Here is a 24,100-nt window from a genome sequence, read left to right on the forward strand (position 1 = left end):
GTAGTAACTGGTACATTTCCAAAGTCTGGCAGCTAAAACTCACACTTATTTATAAGTCCTTACACCAGTCTCCAAAATCTAAGATTTCCATCTGACATTAATAGTTGTATTTTATCCCTACAGGGAAAACCTGACCTGCAAACCTCATATATTGAATACTAGATTATTTTGCAAGAAACTGTAGCATAAACATCAAAAAACAGTAATGGGGAAACAGTTATTCCTACTGATAATACATGTGTGTATATACATGTGTGTGCATATACATTTATGAATGTAAGTGTTTCTGTGTGTGTGTGTGTGTGTGTGTGTGAACTTCTATAACTATGAGATATGTCCCTGCCAAGTGAAGAATATAGAACCCTTAAGATATATCCATCTGTATCCTACGCTTGTTTCATATCTCTGGAGAATGAGGTATCAGAGAAGGGAAATGGCAGCTAAATTGATAGATCTGAGATGTTTAGTAAGGTGATAGGCATAAATGATATGAAAATGATTGCATACCTTTCCATTTCTGTGCTTCTATTTTAAAAAACTAGGGAAAGGGCATAAGGGGAGAAAAGGGAAGGTGGGTGAGACTGGGAGGAGACCAGGGTGGGGGCTGCAGCAAGGACACAAAGTGAATAAATTGTAATAAATAAATATATAAATAAAATTAAGTTAAAAAAGAAAATTGTAACTTATAATTAAAATTATGAAAATGTTATATTATATAACATATAATAAAATATTACAAGTTATAAAAAATTATGCTGCTTTGTCTATGCAGTGACAGAAAGTATGGTAGAAAGACAGGGAGAAAACCTTTAACATGACAGTTTCAATTCAGCACCTTATTTGAACTCTAATTTAACAAAAAATTTCAATTATTAAGTATTTTTGACATTTGCTTGAGAAGCCTCTTTTTTTTTCACTTTTCAGATGGAATCATTGTATTACTCCAAGATCAGAAATTCTAGGATATAGGCAAGTTTTATACTATCAATTTCTAATAGCCTGACCTAGGTTAGGCTAAACCAACTTTTCTGTTCTTAAGTTATGACTACAAAATCACTTTGTTGTATAAATTTTTAATGTATTTTCCCAAAGACAAAACAGTAGTGTAGTAAATGCTGTAAACAATCTCTGAAATGTTTGTTTTGATTTTTTGAACTCAAACATTAACCTAGAATAGTTAACTGTACAGTTTCCTATCATGGCCATGACTGTATTGTACTCATTTCTGCTGCTTTGTGGTTCTAAACTAATCACCTAGCATCATTGTCTTAGTTTTCCTTTCTGTAAAGTAAGAATAATTATTATACTTAGTGAATGAGACTGTAGGCAGAACTTATAAGTGGGTACTAGACCTATAAGATAGGATAAACATACTAAAATCTGTACACCTAAAGAAGGTAAACAAGAAAGAGGACCAGGGGTAAGATGATCAATCCTCAGTTAGAAAGACAAATGGGATGGACATTGGAAGTAGGAGAAAACAAGTAATAGGACAGGAGCCTACCACAGAGGGTCTGTCTCTGAAAAACTCTACCTAGTAGTGTACCAAAGCAGATGTGGAGACTCATAACCAAACCTTTGGCAGAATGCAGGGAATCATATGAAAGAAGGGGAAGTTAGTATGACCAGGAGAGGACAGTAGCTCCACAAGAACCAAATATATCTGGGTAAAATGTTTTTTTTTTTTTTTTTTTTTTTTTATGAGAATGTATCTCCAACCAAGGACCATGTATGGATATAACCTAGAACCCCTGCTCGGATGTTGCCCATGGTAGCTCAGTATCCAAGTGGGTACCCTAGTAAGGGGAACAGGAACTATTTCTGATATAAACTTTTTTGCTGGCTCTTTGACATCTACCCCTCCCCCCAAAGGAGGAGCAGCCTAGCTAGGCTACAGAGGAGGACACTGCAGCCAGTCCTAAAGATACTTGAGAAGCTAGGGTCAGATGGAAGGGGAGGAGGACCTCCCTATCAGTGGACTTGGAAAGGGGCACGGAGGAGATGAGAAGGGAGGGTGAAATTGGGAGGGAATGAGGGAGGGGGCTACAGCTGGGATACAAAGTAAATAACCTGTGATTAATATAAAAAATAAAAATTATAATAAATAAATAAAAATCGATATTTCAACAATAAAGAAAAAATACTTTTTCTCATATACCTTAAGGAAGAATGAATATTCAAAATTGTAAATAAGTATTTATAAGAGTTTACTTGACTGCATTTTAAGACAGCAGTGCATGTAATTATAAAGTTTTATATTCAGTGATAGATTAAAGGAATTAATGTAATGAATACAAAATACCTAGAGTAGTGTCTGGGACCAAAATATCTCAATAGCTGATATTAGCATTTCTCCGTAAGTACTCAATAATTATCTCTAGGTAAGGTATGATAGACTAAGAATGAAAATTTCCTTATGCTTAAAGAACCAACAGCCACCAGTCTTTTGGCTTTACTTTGTATCAATTGATGTAATATAATTTTAATAACAATTTATATTAATTACCATTAGTTAGCCATACTGTTACAGGAACAAGTTATTCTATAGATTCAAATTTTTTCTATTAAAATGAAATATTCACTTTAAGTTAATTAATCTAAATAAAAATAGCACTTAAGTTCCAAAAATATTCACATTTTTGGAATGTAGGTAAATTTTTGAATGTAGGTAAATTTACTAGAGTTTACATATAATATGAATAAAAATAACAACTTATAGAAGGTTAAATGAACCACTTTATTAATTAGTACTTAGATAATGACTGTTTATACTGGACACCTATCACTCAGAAATCTTAGAACTCTAAATACAACACACTTTTTGCTTTATATTTCATAAGAAATACCAGACCTTAAACATTTGTTTTTAACAAAATCTGTGAAGATAACCTAGAACTCTTGCACAGATGTAGCCCATGTCAGCTCAGTCTCCAAGTGGGTTCCCTAGGAAGGGGAACAGGGACTGTCTCTGATATGAACTCAGTGGCTGGATCTTTGATCGCCTCCCCCGATGGTGGAACAGCCTTACCAGGCCACAAAGGAATACAAGGCAGCCAGTCCTGAAGCGACCTGATAGGCTAGGATCAGAAGGAAGGGAAGGAGGACCTCCCTATCAGTGGACTTGGAGAGGGGCATGGGAGGAGATGAGGGAAGAAGGGTGGGATGAGGGAGGGAGCTACAGTTGGGTTACAAAGTGAATAAAATGTAATTAGTGAAAAAATAAAGAAATTAAAATATATGCATTTAAGGAATTGGATGTACTATGTGTTTATATACAGTTAATATTTCATAATTATGTGTAATGTATTTTAATCAAAGTCATGTCTGCTCCTTCAACTAGTACACTCTTTTCTACACAGAAAAAGCACATATATTCTACTTTTTAGCCAATGGAGTCCAATTGTTGTAACCCAAATAAAGAAATCTAAACTTCTGATGAGCATATAGAAATGTTGGAAGAGCTCACAAAGAAAGTGCTAGATACTGCCTGTAAAAAAGAGCATAAGCTATGAAAACATATGTTGTTGATTTCATCCGTATTTAGTATCATAAAAGTGACTGAGAGGATCCTGACCTGTGTTCAAAATTATTCATATTACAATTAGTTGAACATAACGGTGAAGTAAAAATATGTGAGATGAAGGGTTTCCAAAAATTATTTACTTCAATATTTTATAGTATAGTAAAGTAAAAGTATTTCCCCAGTGCTTTGATTATTGAATTAATGATAAAAGTTGATATCATAACTATATATTTTTTCATATTTGCCTAGAATACTAAGACAGTTCTTATGCACTGTATGTCTATGACACATTTGAGAGTAATTTTTTTAATCTCATAATGTTTCTAAAACTTTCAGAAACTCTTCAGGAAACAATTTCTATAGACAAAATCCATCAAGGAATTCTATATGATTTATTGGCTTATTATTAAAAACCACAGATGTTAAATATTATTAAAATTGCAGTTCTTATATATTTGAAGTACACATGAATTTTGTTTACTTTTGTATTTCTTAATATGCCAGTTTTTACCTATGTAATTCTCTGTGATTGAAAATTTTCCCCGTGTAACAAATATTGTGTTATTTTTGTTAGTAATTAGGGTAAGATTGGTTTGCTCTGGATATTAAATATATAATATATGTATATAAGATATAATATATTATATTACAATGTAATATTATATATTATTTTATATCATACATATAATGTGATTGCAAAAATGAAAGAGATCAGACATCGTTGTTCTTGAAAATTTCAAATGAATTAAACTTAGATAAATTCACACACACACACTCATACACACACACATGTTAGAATATATTTTTGTTATGAAAGTAGATTCCAAATATTTAGACTTCCAGAGAAAATAAGAAAAGAAAAATATAAACAGAGAATTGAGGACTAATATAACCTAAAATGTTGCTTTAGCACTTTACGACCTCAACTAATTTTTTTTTTTTTACAAAAAATTTTTAGAATTTGCATTCCTGTTATCAATCTATGACGTTACAAGTGCTTTCAGAATGATACATTCCTTTACAGGGTAAGAATAAAACTTATGAAAAAGAGTCTTCCAACAACTGTTTATAACTTTTATGTTTTAAATAATTTGTTAAAAATATAAATTCCTGCCAAACTGAACTAAAAACCCTCACAGTTATAAATATTTTACACATGACTTCTATGGCTGCAGAAAGAAAGTGACATGTGAAACACACCTGAAAATTAGATTAGCTCATACAACATAATTTCTTTGAAATATGGCTTCTTTTCTATTACACACTAATGTGAGAATATTTAACAGTATTGAAATAAATATATTTATATATTTGTATACATATTCCTTAGCTCAATTAATAAAAATGAATCAATCAATAACATGTTACTCAAGAAGAAGTTAAGTCATTGTATTTTTTGCAAAAACATAGCTAAAAATAAAATTTATATTCAGTGGTAGTAACATGATGAATTCACATTGATACCATCATATGATATATAGACATATGTTTCTAATCTTATTTGCTTTCCCTTACATCAAAGCACTAGCAGGAAGATCACATCATAAAAACATCAGGAATTCAGAAACACCTGTAACAGTCAGCATGGTCTATATAAAATCTAGAGGAAACGGCAATGTCCCCGTACTAACTAACACTGTCTGTAAAAATATATTCATACCTCAGAATGGCTTTCTTCATTCTCTTGAATGTGGAAATCGGTAGAGCTGGGGCATTTCTGATGTGTGACAGGAATATTGTCACTTTTGCTGTGTGAGTTACACTGAAAGAGATTACCAAATAATTGTGACAAACTACTCACATGCAGAGTGTCCAATGAGAGACAAGGCTGGTTGCGGTGAGTCTAAGGATGGAATAAACTTTATGTAACCAGGCCCCATATTCATATATAAAACACATTGTTATCTACCATGGCATAGCAGTAAAATGCGTCCAAAATATTTTTTTACACGAACTGGAAGGTATAATTACTTGCTATTGTTTTAAATATATTAGTGCACTTTTCCTATTCAAAGAAAAAAAAGTTATTTTAAGAAATCACATATACTAAGCTTAGAATTGATCAGTTTATAGAACTCCAGATGTTAAGTTATAGGTGACATTTTTCACTACAACAATATTAAGATGGTTGATTTCTATGTCCCTTAAGGGAGCTGTTCATGTAAAAGCTCATTTATCTCCTGTTTGTTCATTTATTCTTCTCTACTTCTTTTCTTAGTCAAGGCAAAGCTACCAGGAAATGTTGCTGCTGTTTGGCTATTTGTTAAGCCAGTTTCTTTACCTACCATTTCTCCACGTATATCCGTGCTGACTAATCTGCTTTAAATATGTCATGTACTATGCAGCTTTTTTCCCTAAGAAATGTTTCCTAAATCCCTGTGACTCACCAGTTGTTCTTGGTTTCTCACTGCATTAGATTCATCTGGAGAACTTATACCAAGCACCAATGTCATCGTTCTGCTTCCTACCAGTTAATTCAGAACTTACATTGTGACAGAGATTGGAGTTCTCAGGTAAGGAAGAATATTTAGGAGTCTATGTTGAATTATGTCACCCACCCTTTTTCTTCGGCTTGTTTGTTTGTTTAATAGAAAGACATACCATGTGTATGCTATCTTAACATTTAAGGAGTCTATAAAGCTATGTCTTATAATAAATAATAATCTCATTCTTGTACTTAATACAAAGGAGCCTTTAACCATCATCACTAATTATGTGTATGCATAGATGGCTGGAAAAAGATGAGAGATTATGTTTTACTTTGGTTTTCTGTTGCTATAGTAAAACATTGACCCAAAGTAATTTGAGGAGAATTTATTTGACTTGTACGTTACTGTGCGTCACTGAGGGGTGCCAGCACAGAAGCTCATGGCAGGATTTTTTTATTATTATTAATTACACTTTATTCATTTTGTATCCCCCCATAAGCCCCACCCTCCTCCCCTCCGGATTCCATCCTCCCTCCCCTTTCTGCATGCATGCCACTCCCCAAATCCACTGATAGGGGAGGTTCTCCTCTTCTTTCTGATCTTAGTCTATCAGCTCTCATCAAAAGTGGCTGCATTGTCCTCTACTGTGGCCTGGTAAGACTGCTCCCCCCTCAGGGGGAGGTGATCAACGAGCAGGCCAATCAGATTATGTCAGAGGCAGTCCCTCTTCCCATTATTATGTAACCCACTTGGACACTGAACTGCCATGGGCTACACCTGTGCAGGGGTTCCAGGTCATCTCCACGAATAGTCCTTGGTTGGAGTATGATTTTCTTTGGCAGAAACTGTTGTCGAACCCACAGAGGTACAGCCCTTATAGCTTGCTCTCCATGGCTTTCTCAACTTGTTTCCTTATTCCATCTAGGATGGCCTATCTGTGGGTAGCACTGTCCACACTTGGCCTTACCTACTCACATCATTAACCAAGAAGATTAACTAAGAAGATGCCCCTAAAGACTTGCTGAAAGACCAATTTGATACAGGAAATTCCTCATGTAAGAGTCACTTTTCTCACATGACTGCAGTTTGTGTCACATTGATGAATACTAACAAGTCCAGGACCAAAATAAGACCTTAGGTTTGACTCTGGGTAGAGACTTGAGAGGTGATCAGGGGAGAGTGTCTTAGTTAGTTTGCATTCAAGATATAAGAAACTACAGTCACTGTTTTGAAGAGGTATATTTTGCCAATTCATGAGAAGTTATAGCAATTCAAATATAAAGAATGTGGAGATTATTTGGAATATGGACAGAAGTACATTGGATTCAATAATAGACTCAAAAATGACAAGTTACAAAACTGAACTCGGTAAGAAATGAATGAAGTATTGGGGAAAAACTTTTGTACCCTACTACACACCGTTAAAAATACAAACCACAAACAAAACGAGTTTAGTTGAGACATAGTAATTACACTCAGACAAATTCTTCCATTCCTAAAAGATTGTGCCAATAGGATTCTTATAGTGTTTCATTATGAAAGAGTCTCTTTTTTGTAACAGTGAAAGCATCAGAGAGAATTTTCAACCAACAGTTACTTCTTTTTTTGTTTGTTTGTTTGCTTGTTGTTGTTGTTTTAATTTGTAATTGTCAGAGTGGAAATTTCCTTTGGAAATTATTAATATGGGGATCGGAGCAATGATGAAAACATCAATACTGTAAACATTGTTGTGAGATGAAACATTAGAAAAAGTCAAACATAAGAAAAAAATTTTTAGGGGGGAATGATTTAATCAATATGGATCTTTCATAATTATACCTCAAAACTTCCAGCATAAAAGAGAAAAAGTATTTTAAATATTTTAATGTTTCTTCTACCGAAGTATTAAATTCACCAAATTCAACATGAATTGCTGTATTAAAGACTATGGCTAGTATTCATTTGGTAAAGCATATGTATTCCTGTAAGTTACATATGGAAATCAAACTTGAGATGTTGTGAGCTCAGTAACAGCAACTTTATTAAATGTAAATCATTGTAACTACATTTGTTTTATACTTCAAAGCCTTCAATATTTTTCACTGCCTGTGATTGATAGCCTGTATTTTAATATGTGGATTAAGCATGCTTTCCCAAAACACTCATTGTACTTGCAGAGAAAATGACTATTCACTGCCTATAGAGAAGCCTACTCAAAGTTGCTACTCAAGAAGGCACTTTAGCGCTTTCCATTTTGATATAAATCCTAAGAAAGCACTTCATAGTCATGATATCAAGAGAAAAAAATCAATAGATGAAAAGCAAGAGAACATTTATGAAAAGTCTCACAACCGTCAATAAGATGCAGTTACTCGGTTTGCTGAAAGGGACTTTGTTACTTTTCCCACTTGACTCCAGTGTGGCAGGTGTGTTCATGCTATTATTTTGTTCCTCCTCCTACGGTCTTACAAAATCAAGATTGTTTGATGAAAATCAATGGCACGGTTATAAATCTACAATCACTACAGAGGAACTAGCTTTGCATTCTGTGCGATATTTTGCATCAAATAACGAGTTTATTTGTTCAAACCTCCCACTGATTATGCCACTTTTCCCCATTTTAACAAACCAAAGATTGTTGCCATAGAAAATTATAAGATATCCTTGAAAGTTTTTGTAAGAGAAGTTAACAAGAAGGTTAAGTTCACATACACTTGTGTACACGAATAAAATGTTAGTAATTATTTATAGTTGGTGACACCTACTCATCTTCTATACATAGCACAACATATGTGTACCAGACTTACCACCTCAATTTCATTCAATTTGTCTATCAAAATCACAAAATACTGTTACATTAGTAATTCGTGAAGAGCTCCCAGTCCTCTCGAAACTACATAAAGGATGTCCCTGATGTCCTCCAAGACATTGCCACTACTGATCTCCTCAAACTGCTATTGCCTGCTTTTCAAAAACTTTTCTTTATAGTGGTTTCAAATTGGAAAACATTAGCGATGATGTGGTCCTAGTGTCTTTTCAGAGAATAGTTTCTCAGTGTACTATACATGGCAGCCAAACGATATCTCTTCTTTGTACGCATATACGTACAAAGTGATGTCATGTCTACAGTAAATCCATTTTAAATTGGTGTGGAGTTACACACTGTTTTGTTTTTTAGAATAAAAGTGGAAAACATTTTTTTTTAAAAATGTAGTTGCTATTTTTGTATATGTTCATTCGTTGTGTTTTAAAAAAAAACACTTCCTTTTCTTCCTCTTAAACCTCTTCTTATTTATATTTCATGGCCTCTTCTTTTACTAGTTGTTGTTACATGCATATATATCCGTGTTGTGTGTGTGTGTGTGTGTGTGTGTGTGTGTGTGCATTCACTATGTACATAAATACAATCAGCTCAGTCTTATTATTTGTTGCTTGTTCTCTTGTTACTTGTATGTATGTTTTCAGGGATGATCATTTGGTATTGGTTAACTGATCAGTCTGTTCCTCCCCCACTGAAACTATTGCTCCTGTTATCAGCTTTCCTTTGTTGCTTGCAGTTTCTCTGTAGGGTTGAGGCCTTGTGGACATTTCCCCACCCTCCTTGACATGTTCATTGGTATCATCCACGTTCAGCTCAGGTTTGGACACACATGTTGGTGAGACTTTATGGGTGTAGCCTCTTACATTACTAGGAAACACAATTTCACAGCAAAAAATCCCAGATCCAATCCTCTGGTTCTGACAATCCTTTTGTCTCCTCTTCCTAAATGTTCCTTGAGGCTTAGATGTGGAGGTATTTTTCAGGTGTAGGTTTAGTACTAGGCTCCACAGCTATGCATATTGACTGTTTGTAATTTTCTATATGTCTTCATCTATTTGAAAGAAACATTTCTTCACCTTCTCCTTTTTTGGAAAGTATTTTTTGAAGCCAACCAAGAAATTGTATCTTGCTGCACTGTAAGGTTATTTCTCTACTCTTTTAATGGACTTTTTCCTTATTAATTCAAGAAGAGACCTGTGTTTCTGTTGGTAGGTGATCACCAGAACAGTGCCTGCAGCAGCAGCAAATTTTGAAAATATAAATATACGCATACAAAATAATTGAAATAATAAGTGAGTAGCATTATAAAACTTTCACAATAATTTATATGGACTAATTTGGTGTTTTCTAATTTTGTATCTTTTATTTGTAGTCATTTCTTTTTATCTATACTAAACTAATTCGTAGTAAAGTCATAGTTGCTAAGACTTAGAATCTGTAGCATACATATTAGTACAACAGTTAAATGTAGGTCTTTTGTAGATTGGGAGTACTCAAAAATGAACAGCAAACGCAGGAATGGATTGAGGCTTTTTTCTTCCCTGGACCCCTACTAACTTTTGGCAGGAAGTAGTTTCATGAGTCATCTCTTAAGTAAATGGACAGATTTGAATTTATTACCTGAATACATGAACAGAATAAATCCTGCCCAACTTGAAAGAAGTGTCACATTTCCCTTTTAGTGTTCTTTATAATATCATACTCTCTGTTATTTTGTACCTCCAGACTTTTTTCTTCTGTACGAAAATACTAAGACGTCCTTTAAACCTCTCAAGAGCCCAACATCCACACTCTTCACTTTATCAAATCTTCTCCAACATTCCATTCAATTTTCTTCCAATTTTCATTTTGTACATATTTTTAAAGCGTATAGACATCCTTTTCTCTCCCTTTTCTCTGTTTCTTCTAAAACATCTCTTTATTTCTTGCCTCTGAGGTACTTCATTTCTGCTTTGTTCCAGTAAATCATTTTCACCAAGGTTTGCCGAGACTATGATGATGGAAGTGGTCAGTAATGCCCTGTTAACATTTAGAAGCTGATTTCCACGTGTTGTTTATCAGAAAAACCATAAAAGTACAAATGTTAACTTTTTGTAGTCTTGCCACACAGGCCATTAAACAGGCTAATGGGATTTCCTCAAATATAGTTCCCTGCAATCAAGTGAAATCAATGCATAAAGTATATATTTCTGATCGTACACGTTGCTTTGGTAAGTAGGCCACTTTTAAAACATTTGTATAAGATTTTTTTTTTCAATGTGAAACATTCTAACACAACTGTTGGAGGGGGTATGTTTCAAAAGAGTTTGCGTATGAGAAAAACAATATATACAGGAAAAATATCTTAATACATCTATTGAAAAAATATAGAGATGATAAATTAAAGTCTTAAGGAATTTACTGTTGTAAATTGGAGAGCATGATGAAACGTGCTCTTTTATTGGTTAAAAAGCTTCTTTTTGTAGCTATTCCAAATGTAATGCCTCTATCAGAAGCTGTCTGACATTTTCACATAATTCTTACAATTTGAAAAATGCACAGGCACCAAGTACCATAGCCCCAAATACCTTTTTTTTCAGTGTGTTATTATTTGTATGGCATTTCAAGGCAACCTTTAGTCATAAATATTTTGGTTACTATGAAGTTTAAGCAACTCCAGCCTTTGTCCATTTCCTGAGAATGTAAGTCCTGTTGATTTCCCTATTGAATTTCAAAGCTCTTCTTAAAAAAACTATTGACACATACAGAAATAGATATATAGGACACAGACATACAACTACTCTAGACAGGACATAGAACTCCTTCAGACAAGCAATTACTCAGGCTTATCAGCAGACTGTATTAGGCTGAGTTCTGCCTTCTCTTGTCAGCATAATATTAAATGAATGCACAAGCAAAAAGCAAATGCTTTTCTTTTATTGTACAAATTATTATACAAATTAAGAATTAAAAACTAACACTGTCGAAGGGTCCTGTCCTGTTCGCTGTCTTCTCCTACTTCTGATATCTATCCTGTTGCCCTTCTGAATCAGGTTTCAGCCTCTTCCCTAGGGTCTTCCTTCTGGTTTACTTTCTTTAGGACTATAGATTTTTGGTATGTTTAGCCTATATAACATGGCTAATATTTACTTATAAGTGAGTATATACCATATGTGTCTTTTTGCTTCTGGGTTACCTCACTCAGGATTACATTTTCTAGTTCCATCCATGGACTAGGGGAGGGGCATCGGGAGAGAATAACGATGGTGCTTGAACATGGGAGGAGATGGGGTATGGGAGGCTCTAGTTGGATACAAAGTGAATGAAGAAATATAAAAGAAAGAAAGAGAAAGAAAGAAAGAAAGAAAGAAAGAAAGAAAGAAAGAAAGAAAGAAAGAAAGAAAGAAAGAAAGAAAGAAAGAAAGAAAAGAAAGAATTAGAAACAGAAGTAACACTGTATTGCAAATTACATGCCAGGATCCTTTGCATACCAGGTACAATAAATGCTCGGTACACAGACAACGAACTTGAGCAGGAAATACGATAAAGATTGTTGAAGCAATGGATTGTGCAGTACTCAGTGCTGGATGTGAAAAAAGTTTTGCTAAATAAATAGCATACATACATTTTGTATAAGGATACAGCCATAAAATTCCTTCATTAGAAATTACCTAGTCTTTATAAGTTAATAGAGATAAAAACCAGATGTAATTTCAGTTCATTTCTAATCATTGAAGAGTGTAAACTACCTTCATGGGGACCACAAATCATAGTTGCTTCCCTTAAGGTTATACACTTCTTTTGACCCAATTGCTATGAAAGTTCATTGAACTATAATTTCCTCTGAAAATATATTTTTATTAAAACCTTAATGTTCTACACTTTACAATTTATACATTCATTCCTCTCAAACTTGCATTATTACCTTACTTTACAGAATGCCCTGAATGGTTGTGAATGACAAAGGGATTACATGTTATATCCCTTCAATAGAGCTATATTAATGCCATTTAGTTTTCATATTGTAACTGAATTACACATTTTAAAGAAATGATTGTAAACAATGTAGAGCTTCCTAGACACTTAAAAAGAAATAGCTTTGGCTAAATATATTCTGAAGAATTGAACAGCATACATTTTTAGTACCAAGATCAATCTCTTTTATATTTAACATAATTGTTTTCAGATGATTTGAACACTTTCTATGATTTATTGTTATAAAAATTCTTGAGATTTGTCCTTAAATTCATCACTGAATTTTCTTTGTACTTTTTAATACATCTGTAAATGGAATTTCCGCAACACAGGAATTATAGGTAGAATTAGAAGCTACTAAATATTCCCAACAATTTAGAAAAGTGCTGTATGATAAGGATTCACTTTTTATTTAAGATTGCAGGTTTTCTGCTATGTGACTGAATGGAATAAAAACAATTCATGGGGGAAAAAATTAAGCAATGGCCTTTATTTATTTTCATCCATTTAATTTTCATTGTGGTTTATTTAATCCATAAGAATGAAAAAGTCAAACTACTGCTGGGTGGAGCCTTTCAGAGGACAGTTATGCTAGGCACCTGTCTGCAAAGATATCTTTAATAGTGTCACAATTTGGCTCTCTCCCATAAGGTGGGTCTCAGGTTGAGCCAGGCATTGGTTGGACATTCCCTTAATCTCTGACCTTACTTTACCGCTGAATATTTTGTATGCAGGGTCACTTTGGTGGTCTAAGATTTTTCATGTGGGTGTGGGTGGGATGGTGTTCCTCTCCCTTCACTAGAAGTCCTGTCTAGTTAGTTGGTGCCCTCTCCAATCTCCATGATGCCTGCTACTAGAAGGTTCAGCCGTTTATACCCCCGTATTCTCGCAGAAGCCTACCCTGTCATAGGCCTCCAGGTCGTCACAGAGATGGTCCTGCCCAGATGCTGAGATTTGCAACCAAACATTAGGAAATGTGTAGGGAGTCTTGTGGAAAAGTGGGAAAAAGGATAAAAGAACCCAGAGGGGACAGGAGCTCTGCAAGAAGACCAACAGAGCCAACAAACCAGAGCCCATAGGGGTTTGCGGGGACTGAATTACTAGCCAAAGACCATGCATGCATCGACTGGACCTATGTCCCCGAAACAGATGTAGCCTATGGGCAGCTCTGGCTTCATGTGGGACCTCTAGTAAGGGGAGCAGAAAATGTCTCTGACAGTCTGTTGCCTTTTTTTTTTTTTTTTTTTATCACTTCCTTATGGCCGGGCTACTTGGCCCCAGGGAAAGATGGGTTAAGAAGGATGGGTTAAGTCCAGAGGAAACTTCATGTACTGGGATGGGTTGTTGTGGGGGAGGACTCTCCTTTTCTGAGGTGTGTGTGGGGGGAGATATAGGAAGATGAGGAAGGAGGGTGGGACCAGGAGGAGAGAAGGGAGAAGGCTAAAGTAGGAGTGTAAAGTGATTTATTTATTTATTTAAATAAAAAGAAAAAAATAATGTATGATTTTACAGGTAAAAATGTCCAAACAATTCTGTAATGGGTGTCACATATATGAGGCTATAACTAACATTTTAGAACAGGGCACTATTTATACATGTTCTATGAAGCAGCAACATAATGCTTCTATGAGACCAATAGAAACTGCAGAAAGTATGTAATGATAGGCGTTAATGTTAAATACTTTTGCAGATGAAGCATATATGAAATCATAGATGTATGGTGCATACACAAAAAAATACTTGATTAAACTTAAGGAAAATGTTTAATGTGATTATGAATATTTTTATTATGGTGGTTTTAGTATTGAAAATGGGCTTAAATAATATATTAAATATATTTTATAAAATATTTCATTTTATATATTAAATTTATACATTATATAAATAATGTATAAATTTATGAACTATGAATGTGATAAAAAATATCTTATGCTATACATTCAGTTTATGTGATACTTGTTGGAAATTTTAAAATTAAGTATTTCTGAAAAAAATATTCTTACAGATTTATAACCGTATTTTGAAATTTCTGTGGCAGAGAAAGAAATTTTGAAACCTGAAGTATGTCATTATATTACAAAAAATATTCCCAAAATAAACATTTCAAAATAATATTAGCTTTGTCTATCTACATGCCAGCCATCAAAAACCACAGTCTGCAAGCTAACCATTAGCCAAAGAAATCAAATAATAACTTCAGGGGTTCACTTCCAGAGTGCTTTACAGTGATTTGAAAATTCAAAGCTCTACCAGTTATTTGAACATTGTCTTTCAAGGCTCCTGTGTTATTTTTTTCCAAAGCTACATTTCAGAAACTGTTCTGAAAGTGACCCTGAAACATGCACATGAACTTGTGATTGTATATGCCAAGAAGAAGCAAGGAGAATGTGCTTTATTTTATACTTGTGCACTAAAGGCAACTAAACACCACTGTGAGTATGGGATTGCAAGATATCTGTTCTAAAAATAATAGATCATGGTCCAATTACATTTTTTTTTTAATTCACGCAAGAAGCACACCACAAAGTCTGAAGTTTATGATCTCTACTTCCTCCTTCTTTATAGAAAATGAGCTGGAACTTGACTGGTACTTGAAATGTCTTTTGAAATGTGTAAAACTAAATAGTTCCAAACTAAGTAGACTAGACCGTAGGTGCCTGGGAGCCTTCTGCACATCTAGTTTACCTGAGGCTGAATGACACCCTGCAGGATTTTGCAGACAGGGTTTGAAAATTAAACTTCATGTACTTTGAGGAACAAAACAAAGGCACGTGAGAAACATGTTCACTTTCAAAGCCTTAAAAAATGTTTGTTTTTTTTTTTTCCTAATAGAATTGGGCAAAGAATTCTTTCTTTTTTTTTTAATTTAACTGTATTTTTTATAATTTATTCACTGTCCATCGTGACTGCAGCCCACTCCCTCGCCTCCTTCCAGGCAAAGAATTCCTGAGGGAATAAACTTTCACAAACAAGAATTGCTGTCTGTGTAGTCACCGCTAATAGACTGTGCTTTTGAAATTTCAGTTTTTTTTTCTTTTGTCTCCTCACTTTAAACTGATTGATTTCAGTAAAACTATTAAATGTTTATCTTTTAATTCCAAGGCCATGGAAAAGCAAACATTTATTGAAAACATTAATGGTTCTCAGGTCTGCTGTCATTAATTGTCCCTGGATGAAGGACTGAAGGACACTATTTCAATGAGTACCTATTTATATCAAATCAAAATGTGAAATGTGTACATGTTTATGTACGTAGAAATATATATATATGTATATATATATATTGATTATTTTCTCACAGCATCACATACACTCAGAAATTTACATAATGATTCTATTAAATGCAAGCTTTTATCTTTCCACCAATTTCATTATCCATACCAATATTTTTAAATAACTAAAGAAATGTGAAGGCAAGCAATAATTCTTATTATTACATGGCAGCAACCTCTATATCTCTCAGATGTACTCAGAAGCATGGTTAAATGCCAATCAAAATGTAATTGAATATTAAAATTTGGAATCATTCAGATTAGACACTAGTATTATATTTTTTTCCTAACATGAAATTCTTCAGAAGAATACAGAATAATGACTCTTTGATGTAGAATGTTGTATTTTTACCTTACAATAAAACATATACATGCATATTTCAACTGAGAAGAGATTAATACTTAATTACATGTTAATTTTTAAAATATAAAGGTGGGTTAGCATGTCAAATAATTAAAATTGTTGTATCATAGAAAGAGAATATAACATACTTCTTTTAAAAATTACCAGTAGTAACCCATTTCCAAATGATGCAATATATAGTTCAAGGAAAATAATAGCACACACTTCAAGACCCACAGACACAAACACACACAAAAATCTTGTATCCATGGCGATGCCTTTGAAGCCCTGATCTTTGTGATCACATACCAGCACTACATTCCATCACCAAACCTTTTATAAAAGCTGTTTGTCATCTTCAAATGTTTATGATGGGACAAAACAGAATGTATTTTCTGACTTCTCACCGGTGAAGGCAAAGATTCCATTAGACACTTTAAACAGTATCTTTTATCTTCCCTTATCATTTTATAACCGAGAGACTTGATATGAACAGAGAATGAGATCATCAACACTAATTTGTGCTGGTTTCTTATCTCTGAGACAAGCTGTTTTACTCTAATACTGTGAACAGATCTGAAGAACTCCAGGCCACTGTGGAACATATTATCTCACAAACCTTCAACCCATAACTGCTGCCTTCTAATCATTTTACAGAACATGTAAATGCCTTGCAACTTGCCAGCATGTCCATTTATGGAAAAACTTGCTCAGCTGTTAAAAGTGTCCCGGTGAGAGCTCAGATGTGTTTTGATCTTCTTTTATGTTCTTATGTTGTTTAGGAAGAATTAAAATTGAACCTGTATTCTCCTTTGCATTGGGTCTTGCATACAAATTGTCAAATGTGTAATGGACAATGCTGTGTGTGCGTGGTGTATGGAAGTCTTTTTTCCAATGATTAGAAAGAAGTGGTGAAATGTCCCTCTGTGCTTGCTAGATGCAGAGGACAAAAGGGAACAATTGGGCAAGGGCTGGTTTCCTTCAGGACTCAGTATAAAAGAACGAAGTTTGGTGAACAGTAAACACGTTCATGTACTTGAAACTGGACTCAGCAGCTCTGAGTTCCTCCTTGCTTTTCTTTCAGGCCTACATTGTTTGCTGACTTATAGGATAATGTTCTCCTTGTCATCCATAGCACTGACAGTTAATACACAGAATGTGAACTTGAATTAGTACTTGGAAATAAGGATTTATAGCAACTTCTTTTTCTTCAAGGGACTTCAGCATTTGTTAGACTCAGGGATTATTGAAGGTGAAAGGGATGCATAGATTTCTTTCTTAACCTTCATTATTAATTGGGGAAATAAATCACAGAGACCAATGTAGAATGGAATATGTAGAGGTCAGTGATTGATATATTTCATTTCTCTTAAATGTATTGGGTAAGACTTATCTTAATTTGACTTATAATAACTGAAAAAAATAAATCAGCAGGTTTCCTGATCATGTTATAAATTACAGATTTACAGTATAAACACATATAATTATCAGGGAGAGGTTAATAACAAACAAATGTCAGCATTCTGAACTGTGACCCCTCAGCTAAATCAATTCAGAAGGCCATTAAATGTAAGAGAAGATAAATTTCACTATTAATAATATTCATAAAAATTTAAGAAACTAGCTACTTAACTTGATATTCAAATTTTGGAAGTTATATTTGAGATGCCATATTCCCTGACAAAAAAGATCAATCATATCTTATAGCCTCAACTATAGAGAATGGTCATATGAGCATGCAAGTAAATTCTCTCTCTCTCTCTAATTACATGTTTTTATGTGTGTATTATCCATTGTGTAAATATGAACAAAATATAAACATTTAATATCTAAATTACTCCTTATAACTTTTACTTTTTTGTATTAGGACTTGTTCATAGCAGGACTTGAATAAACTTTCCTAATCTGTATTTTGTGCTATTTTTAGCTTATTGACATTGTATTTATCTTCTCACAATAGAGAGTATCTTTGCCATTTTTTTCCCTGGTGAGTTCTCTAAAGCATGTTGAAGTATACAAATTTGTTCACTGTTTTATTAGAATAAATAGCTACACACAAGAAGAGAAATTTGCCCAAGGAAGGAAAACCCGGGTGTGCACAAACACCTAATAAAGGGTACAATCAGTAAATATTTACATACTTTTAAACAAGCTTTAAAGAGGACACACGAAAGGTAGCAAAACCTTATTTTCTACTGCTCATTAAACTGAAACTACCAGCGAATGAAATTTCACTTAAGAATAAAGCCAGCACCTATGTTCTCTTAATGCTCTTGCCAACTTCACACATATTAATAAAACGTACTCTTCATTTGTTGAAAGCTTTTTTCCCCCTGACTTGATGGTTTATGTGGATGCCAGGTTAGACAAGGCAACAATTTTGCTCAATTTATGCATACTAAGTAAATAAGAATACTCTTTAACTGCCATGAAGCTAAGAATTTGAGAACGTGTTCCTGCAAAAGTGGGGCACAGTTGTGATCTATATATTTTTATCAATGCATAATTTTAAGAGCCAAAATTGTTCTTTCATTTTTTTCCAGTCTTTGAAGAGCATAAGACAAATGACTCACCATATTCTAAAAACATTTTATATTTTAAATCATCTCTGAAATGCAATCACTAATGAGTTATTTGATTACCATAATCAGAAACACTAATCACTACAGTCTTGATGAAAATTCAGACATTATCTCAAGAGGGCTTTGGTGGAATAAATGTGTTGCTGTGCTATTTGTATTTTCCCATAGTTACTCATTGTGAATCAGGATAAAATAAGACTATGAACAAAAGTTACAAATACTTAGTGTAAAAAAAGTTCAGATAACAACTGTCTAAGAAAGAATCTACCCACAGAAATTTGAAAAGTATACTATAAATATTTTCTTGTTAATATACCCAGGGGAACAACTCACTTGATTATATAAACAACTTTGTAACCATATATGCTGTTGCACATATTTAAGTTCATTTATATGCCACGAAGAGCCTTGGCTCTCTTTTCCCTGGCTTACACTTACACAAAACAGATCCTGATTATCATGCACTACCACTGAGTGGTGCCGTGACCTAAGTACACTTTGCTCTATTTTGAGTAGTAAAAAAGGAAGGTAAAGGGGACCAGATATCTTGATTAAACATTACTGAGGCATACTATTTAATGCTTTTTGGATAATCACTCTTCTCAATTTTAATTTATTAATTTATATTTTTTAATTTATTATTTTATTTATAATTTTCCTACTTCAAATAGTACAAGAAGATGGAGAAATCTCATTTACGGTTAATTGTTCCAAGGTCTCCCTTTGTCTGTCTAATATCTGGCTACAAGTAGCTATCTGTATTTGTCCCTATGTACCGTAGGAGAAAAAAAATTATGTGATAAAAACTGAACAAGGTACTGATCTCTTGAGTAAAGTAGAATGTCATTAGGAGTCATTCTGAGAAGGCAGAAAGAGTGTGATTATTTTCTTAAATGGGTGAATGAATGATTGAATGGAAACCTAGCCATAGGATAAATGTCAACAATTAAATTGTCACTTAGAGCTACTGGCATAAGGAAAATCTGTTTTCTCCATAGCATGACATTGTACATAGCAACCAGTCCAGAACAGATTCAAAAGTAGTTGATCAAAATAATAATAATAGTAATAATATTTTATTTGGTTAGGGATTGCTGGCTTATTTTCCTTTTGCCATGGTTTTATTTTTTTCTTGGCTTTCAGGGATTTTATTGTTGCTTTGTGTTTCCGTTTGTATTTGGAGAAATAAAGTTGGAGAAGGACAGAATCTGCAAGAACTTGGAGGAGTGGAATAATGTGATCGAAATGTATTTATTTTTTAAAAATGTCTAAATAATAAAAATTTAGAAGTGAATGAATGGAAAACAAAACAAAGAATGTAATTAGGGAAGTGAGTTTATACATCTATAGTCTGAGTGGATGTCTCAGCGATTCTTTGACAAATTGCATTTGGAAAAAATATTCACTCTCTTGTCTTTCTTCCGTAGGACTAATCTTTCCTTATCTATCTCTGATAACCTTAACAGCCAAGCTTGGGATATCTTGCTATTCACCTCCTTTGCTGGCTGTTGACTTCCTCTCTGGAGAACTTCATAAAATTGCATGCTCCCATTAGGCTCCCAGACACCGGTGAGTTATGACAGCAATTTATTGCTTCTGGACCAGCTCTTCTGGCTTGTTCAGCCTTGCTTAACCCCAAGGAAAATAATGTTTTATTTACTAAATTAGTATTACTACAGTATTCCAATACTATCCTATAGTATTCCTTTAGCATCTAGGATACTTGTCAAAAGAGCAAGTCATCAGATTGTCCCTTCTTCACTGAATCTCCCTTGGCATTTGAGCTCACAAAAAACAAACAAACAAACAAACAAACAAAAAAAACCCACCTAGATCCTGTAGGAGTAATTTCTATATATTAAAGTGACATATTTTCACTATTTTCCCTGCTTATTGCCTCACTGGGAACAGTATCTCATGAGTAACATATTCTTTAAATGTTTACAAATACATTCCATAATTTCAGTTTCAGTCTGCTATAGAACCAGACAGTACATAACCTTTCACAAAGCTTCGTAGACTTTTAGGAAAGTGGGCAGTAAATATACAGTTTTCATGGAAGCACATTCTGGAGAGTATTGTAATGTATATTTACTGTAAAGTAATAGGCACATGATATAACACCTGGTTACAGTGTACCCACAGAGACAATTATACCTCTCCCATCTATCAGAAAAAGGTACAGAAGTTCATAGGAAAGCAAATTGGGATTTTAGAATTATATGACGCTTCCCAGAGGTTTAATAAATTATAAGAAGATAAACTAATAAGTAATATACTTAGAGAAATACTGTAATAAAACAAAATAACCATCATGGATTCTGAAGTGATCAGAGATACAAAGAAAGAAGAGATTGGCATTAAGGAAGATAAAAGGAATTATGGTTTTTCAAGTATTTTCTCAACTATTCATAATATTTTAACTGATTTTATTACATTTCAAACCTTAATAGTTACTTTTAAAAGAAAATATTTTTTCTATATGAGTATTTACAGGGCAGTTTAATACTATACTATGTGGTAGAATAGAAATAGCTTCTCCATCACCAACAGAATACAAGAGATAAAAGAGAGAATCTCTGGAGCTGAAGACACACTTGTAGAAATTGATACTTCTCTCAAAGAAAAAGTAAAATCAGAAAAGTTCCAATCACAAAATATTCAAGAAATCAAGGACGCTATGAAAAGACAAAATCTAAGAATAATTGGAATTGATGAAAAAGAAGACTCCAGGCTCCAAGGTCCAGAAAATATTTTCAAGAAAATCATAGAAGAAAATTTTTCCAACTTAAAGAAAGAGATGTTTATAAATATACAAGAAGCCTACAGAACTCCAAATAGACTAGACCAGAAAAGAAACACATCACGTCACATCATAGTCAAAACACTAAATCTACAGAACAAAGAAAAGATATTAAAATCAGCCAGGGAAAAAGGCCAAGTAACATATGAAGGTAGACCTATCAGAATCACACCGGACTTCTCATCAGAAACTATGAAAGCCAGAAGGGCCTGGGCAAGTATCATGGAGATTCTAAGAGATCACAAATGTCAACCCAGACTACTATACCCTGCAAAGCTTTCAATCAACATAGATGGAGAAAACAAAATAGTCCATGACAAAACTAAATTTACGCAATATCTACACAGCAAACCAACCCTACAGAAGATACTAGAAGGAAAACTCCAATCCAACGAAAACAATTTCACCCAAGAAAACAGGGCATACAGATAATATTCCAACAAAAAAGAAGGAAAACAAGCAATGAAACAGGGTAAGATCACCGACTCCATTACAAAAGAAACTAACATGCATTGGTCACTACTATCTATTAATATCAATGGACTCAACTCCCCAATAAAAAGACACAGGCTAACAGAATGGTTGCGGAAACAGGATCCAACATTCTGTTGCATCCAAGAAACACACCTATGCAACAAAGATAAACACCACCTCAGAATAAAGGGCTGGAAAAATGTTTTTCAAGCAAACGGTTCCAGAAAACAAGCTGGAGTAGCCATCCTAATATCTAATAAAATAGACTTCCATCCAAAGTTAATCAAAAAAGATAAGGAGGGCCACTATATTCTCATCAAAGGAAAAATCCACCAAGAGGACATCACAATCTTGAATATCTATGCCCCAAATACAAGAGCACCTACATTCATAAATGAAACATTATTAAAGTTTAAATCATACATTGATCCTAATACCTTAATAGTGGGAGACTTAAACCCCCACTCTCATCAAGGGACAGATCAACTAGACAGAAAACAAATAGGGAAATAAAAGCACTCACAGAATCCCTAAATCAAATGGACCTAATAGACGTCTACAGATCTTTTCACCCAAACTCAAAAGAGTACACCTTCTTTTCAGCACCACATTGAACCTTCTCCAAAATAGACCATATAGTGGGTCACAAAGCAAGCCACAACAGATACAAAAGGATTGAAATAATCCCTTGTATACTATCCGACCACCATGGACTAAAGCTGGACATCAACAACAACAGAAACAACAAAAAGCCAACACGCACATGGAAACTGAACAACTTACTACTCAATGACAGCTGGGTCAAGGAAGAAATAAAGAAAGAAATTAAAGACTTCCTAGAATTCAATGAAAATGAAGGCACAACATACCCAACTTTATGGGACACGTTGAAAGCAGTGCTCAGAGGAAAATTTAGAGCACTAAATGCCTGCAAGAAGAAATTCATAACATCACATACAAACAACTTAATGTCCCAACTGAAAACCCTAGAAAAAAAAGAAGCAGATACACCCAAGAGGAGCAGATGGCTGGAAATAATCAAACTCAGGGCTGAAATCAATCAATTAGAAACAAATAAAACTATCCAAAGATTCAATGAAACAAAAAGCTGGTTCTTTGAGAAAATCAACAAGATAGACAAACCCCTAGCCAAACTAACTAAAAAGCAGAGAGAAACTATCCAAATCAGCAAAATCAGAAATGAAAATGGGGACATAACTACAGATACTGTGGAAATCCAAACAATTATTAGGTCATACTACAAAAACCTATATGGCACAAAGTTTGAAAATCTAAATGAAATGGATAATTTTCTTGCCAGATTCCATCTACCAAAATTAAGTCAAGATCAGGTAGAAAGACTGAATAGCCCTATATCTCCCAAGGAAATTGAAGCAGTCATTAACAGTCTCCCCTCCAAAAAAAAGCCCTGGACCAGATGGCTTCAGCACAGAATTCTACAAGACCTTCAAAGAAGTGCTAACACCAATTCTCCTCAAACTCTTCCACAAAATAGAAACAGAAGGAACACTACCAAACTCATTCTATGAAGCCACAATCACCTTGAAACCTAAACCACACAAAGATCCAACAAAAAAGAGAACTTCAGACCTATCTCTCTTATGAACATGGATGTAAAAATACTCAAACCGAATCCAAGAACAGATCAAAGATATCATCCACCATGACCAAGTAGGCTTCAGCCCAGGCATGCAAGGGTGGTTCAATATACGGAAATCCATCAATGTAATCCACCACATAAACAAAATGAAGGAGAAAAACCACATGATCATCTCCTTAGATGCCGAAAAAGCATTTGACAAAGTCCAACACCCATTCATGTTTAAAGTCTTGGAGAGATCAGGGATACAAGGCACATACCTAAAGATAGTAAAGGCAATATACAGCAAGCCTATAGCC

General features: G+C 34.1%; 1 protein-coding gene across 2 annotated transcripts in view; it reads right to left on the minus strand.

Annotated features, from left to right (window-relative positions):
- Pcdh9 (protocadherin 9) overlaps window positions 1–24,100 on the minus strand; it is a 960,985-nt gene that overhangs the window by 603,173 nt on the left and 333,712 nt on the right. For both annotated transcript variants that reach the window (XM_055609634.1, XM_055609635.1), the window contains exon 3: window positions 5,184–5,285. In XM_055609634.1, coding sequence (XP_055465609.1) covers window positions 5,184–5,285 — 102 coding nt within the window. The remainder of the gene's footprint in view (window positions 1–5,183; window positions 5,286–24,100) is intronic.

Source organism: Psammomys obesus, unplaced genomic scaffold (assembly GCF_907164565.1).
Source record: "Psammomys obesus unplaced genomic scaffold, mPsaObe1.curated_primary_1811, whole genome shotgun sequence".
NCBI lineage: Eukaryota > Metazoa > Chordata > Mammalia > Rodentia > Muridae > Psammomys > Psammomys obesus.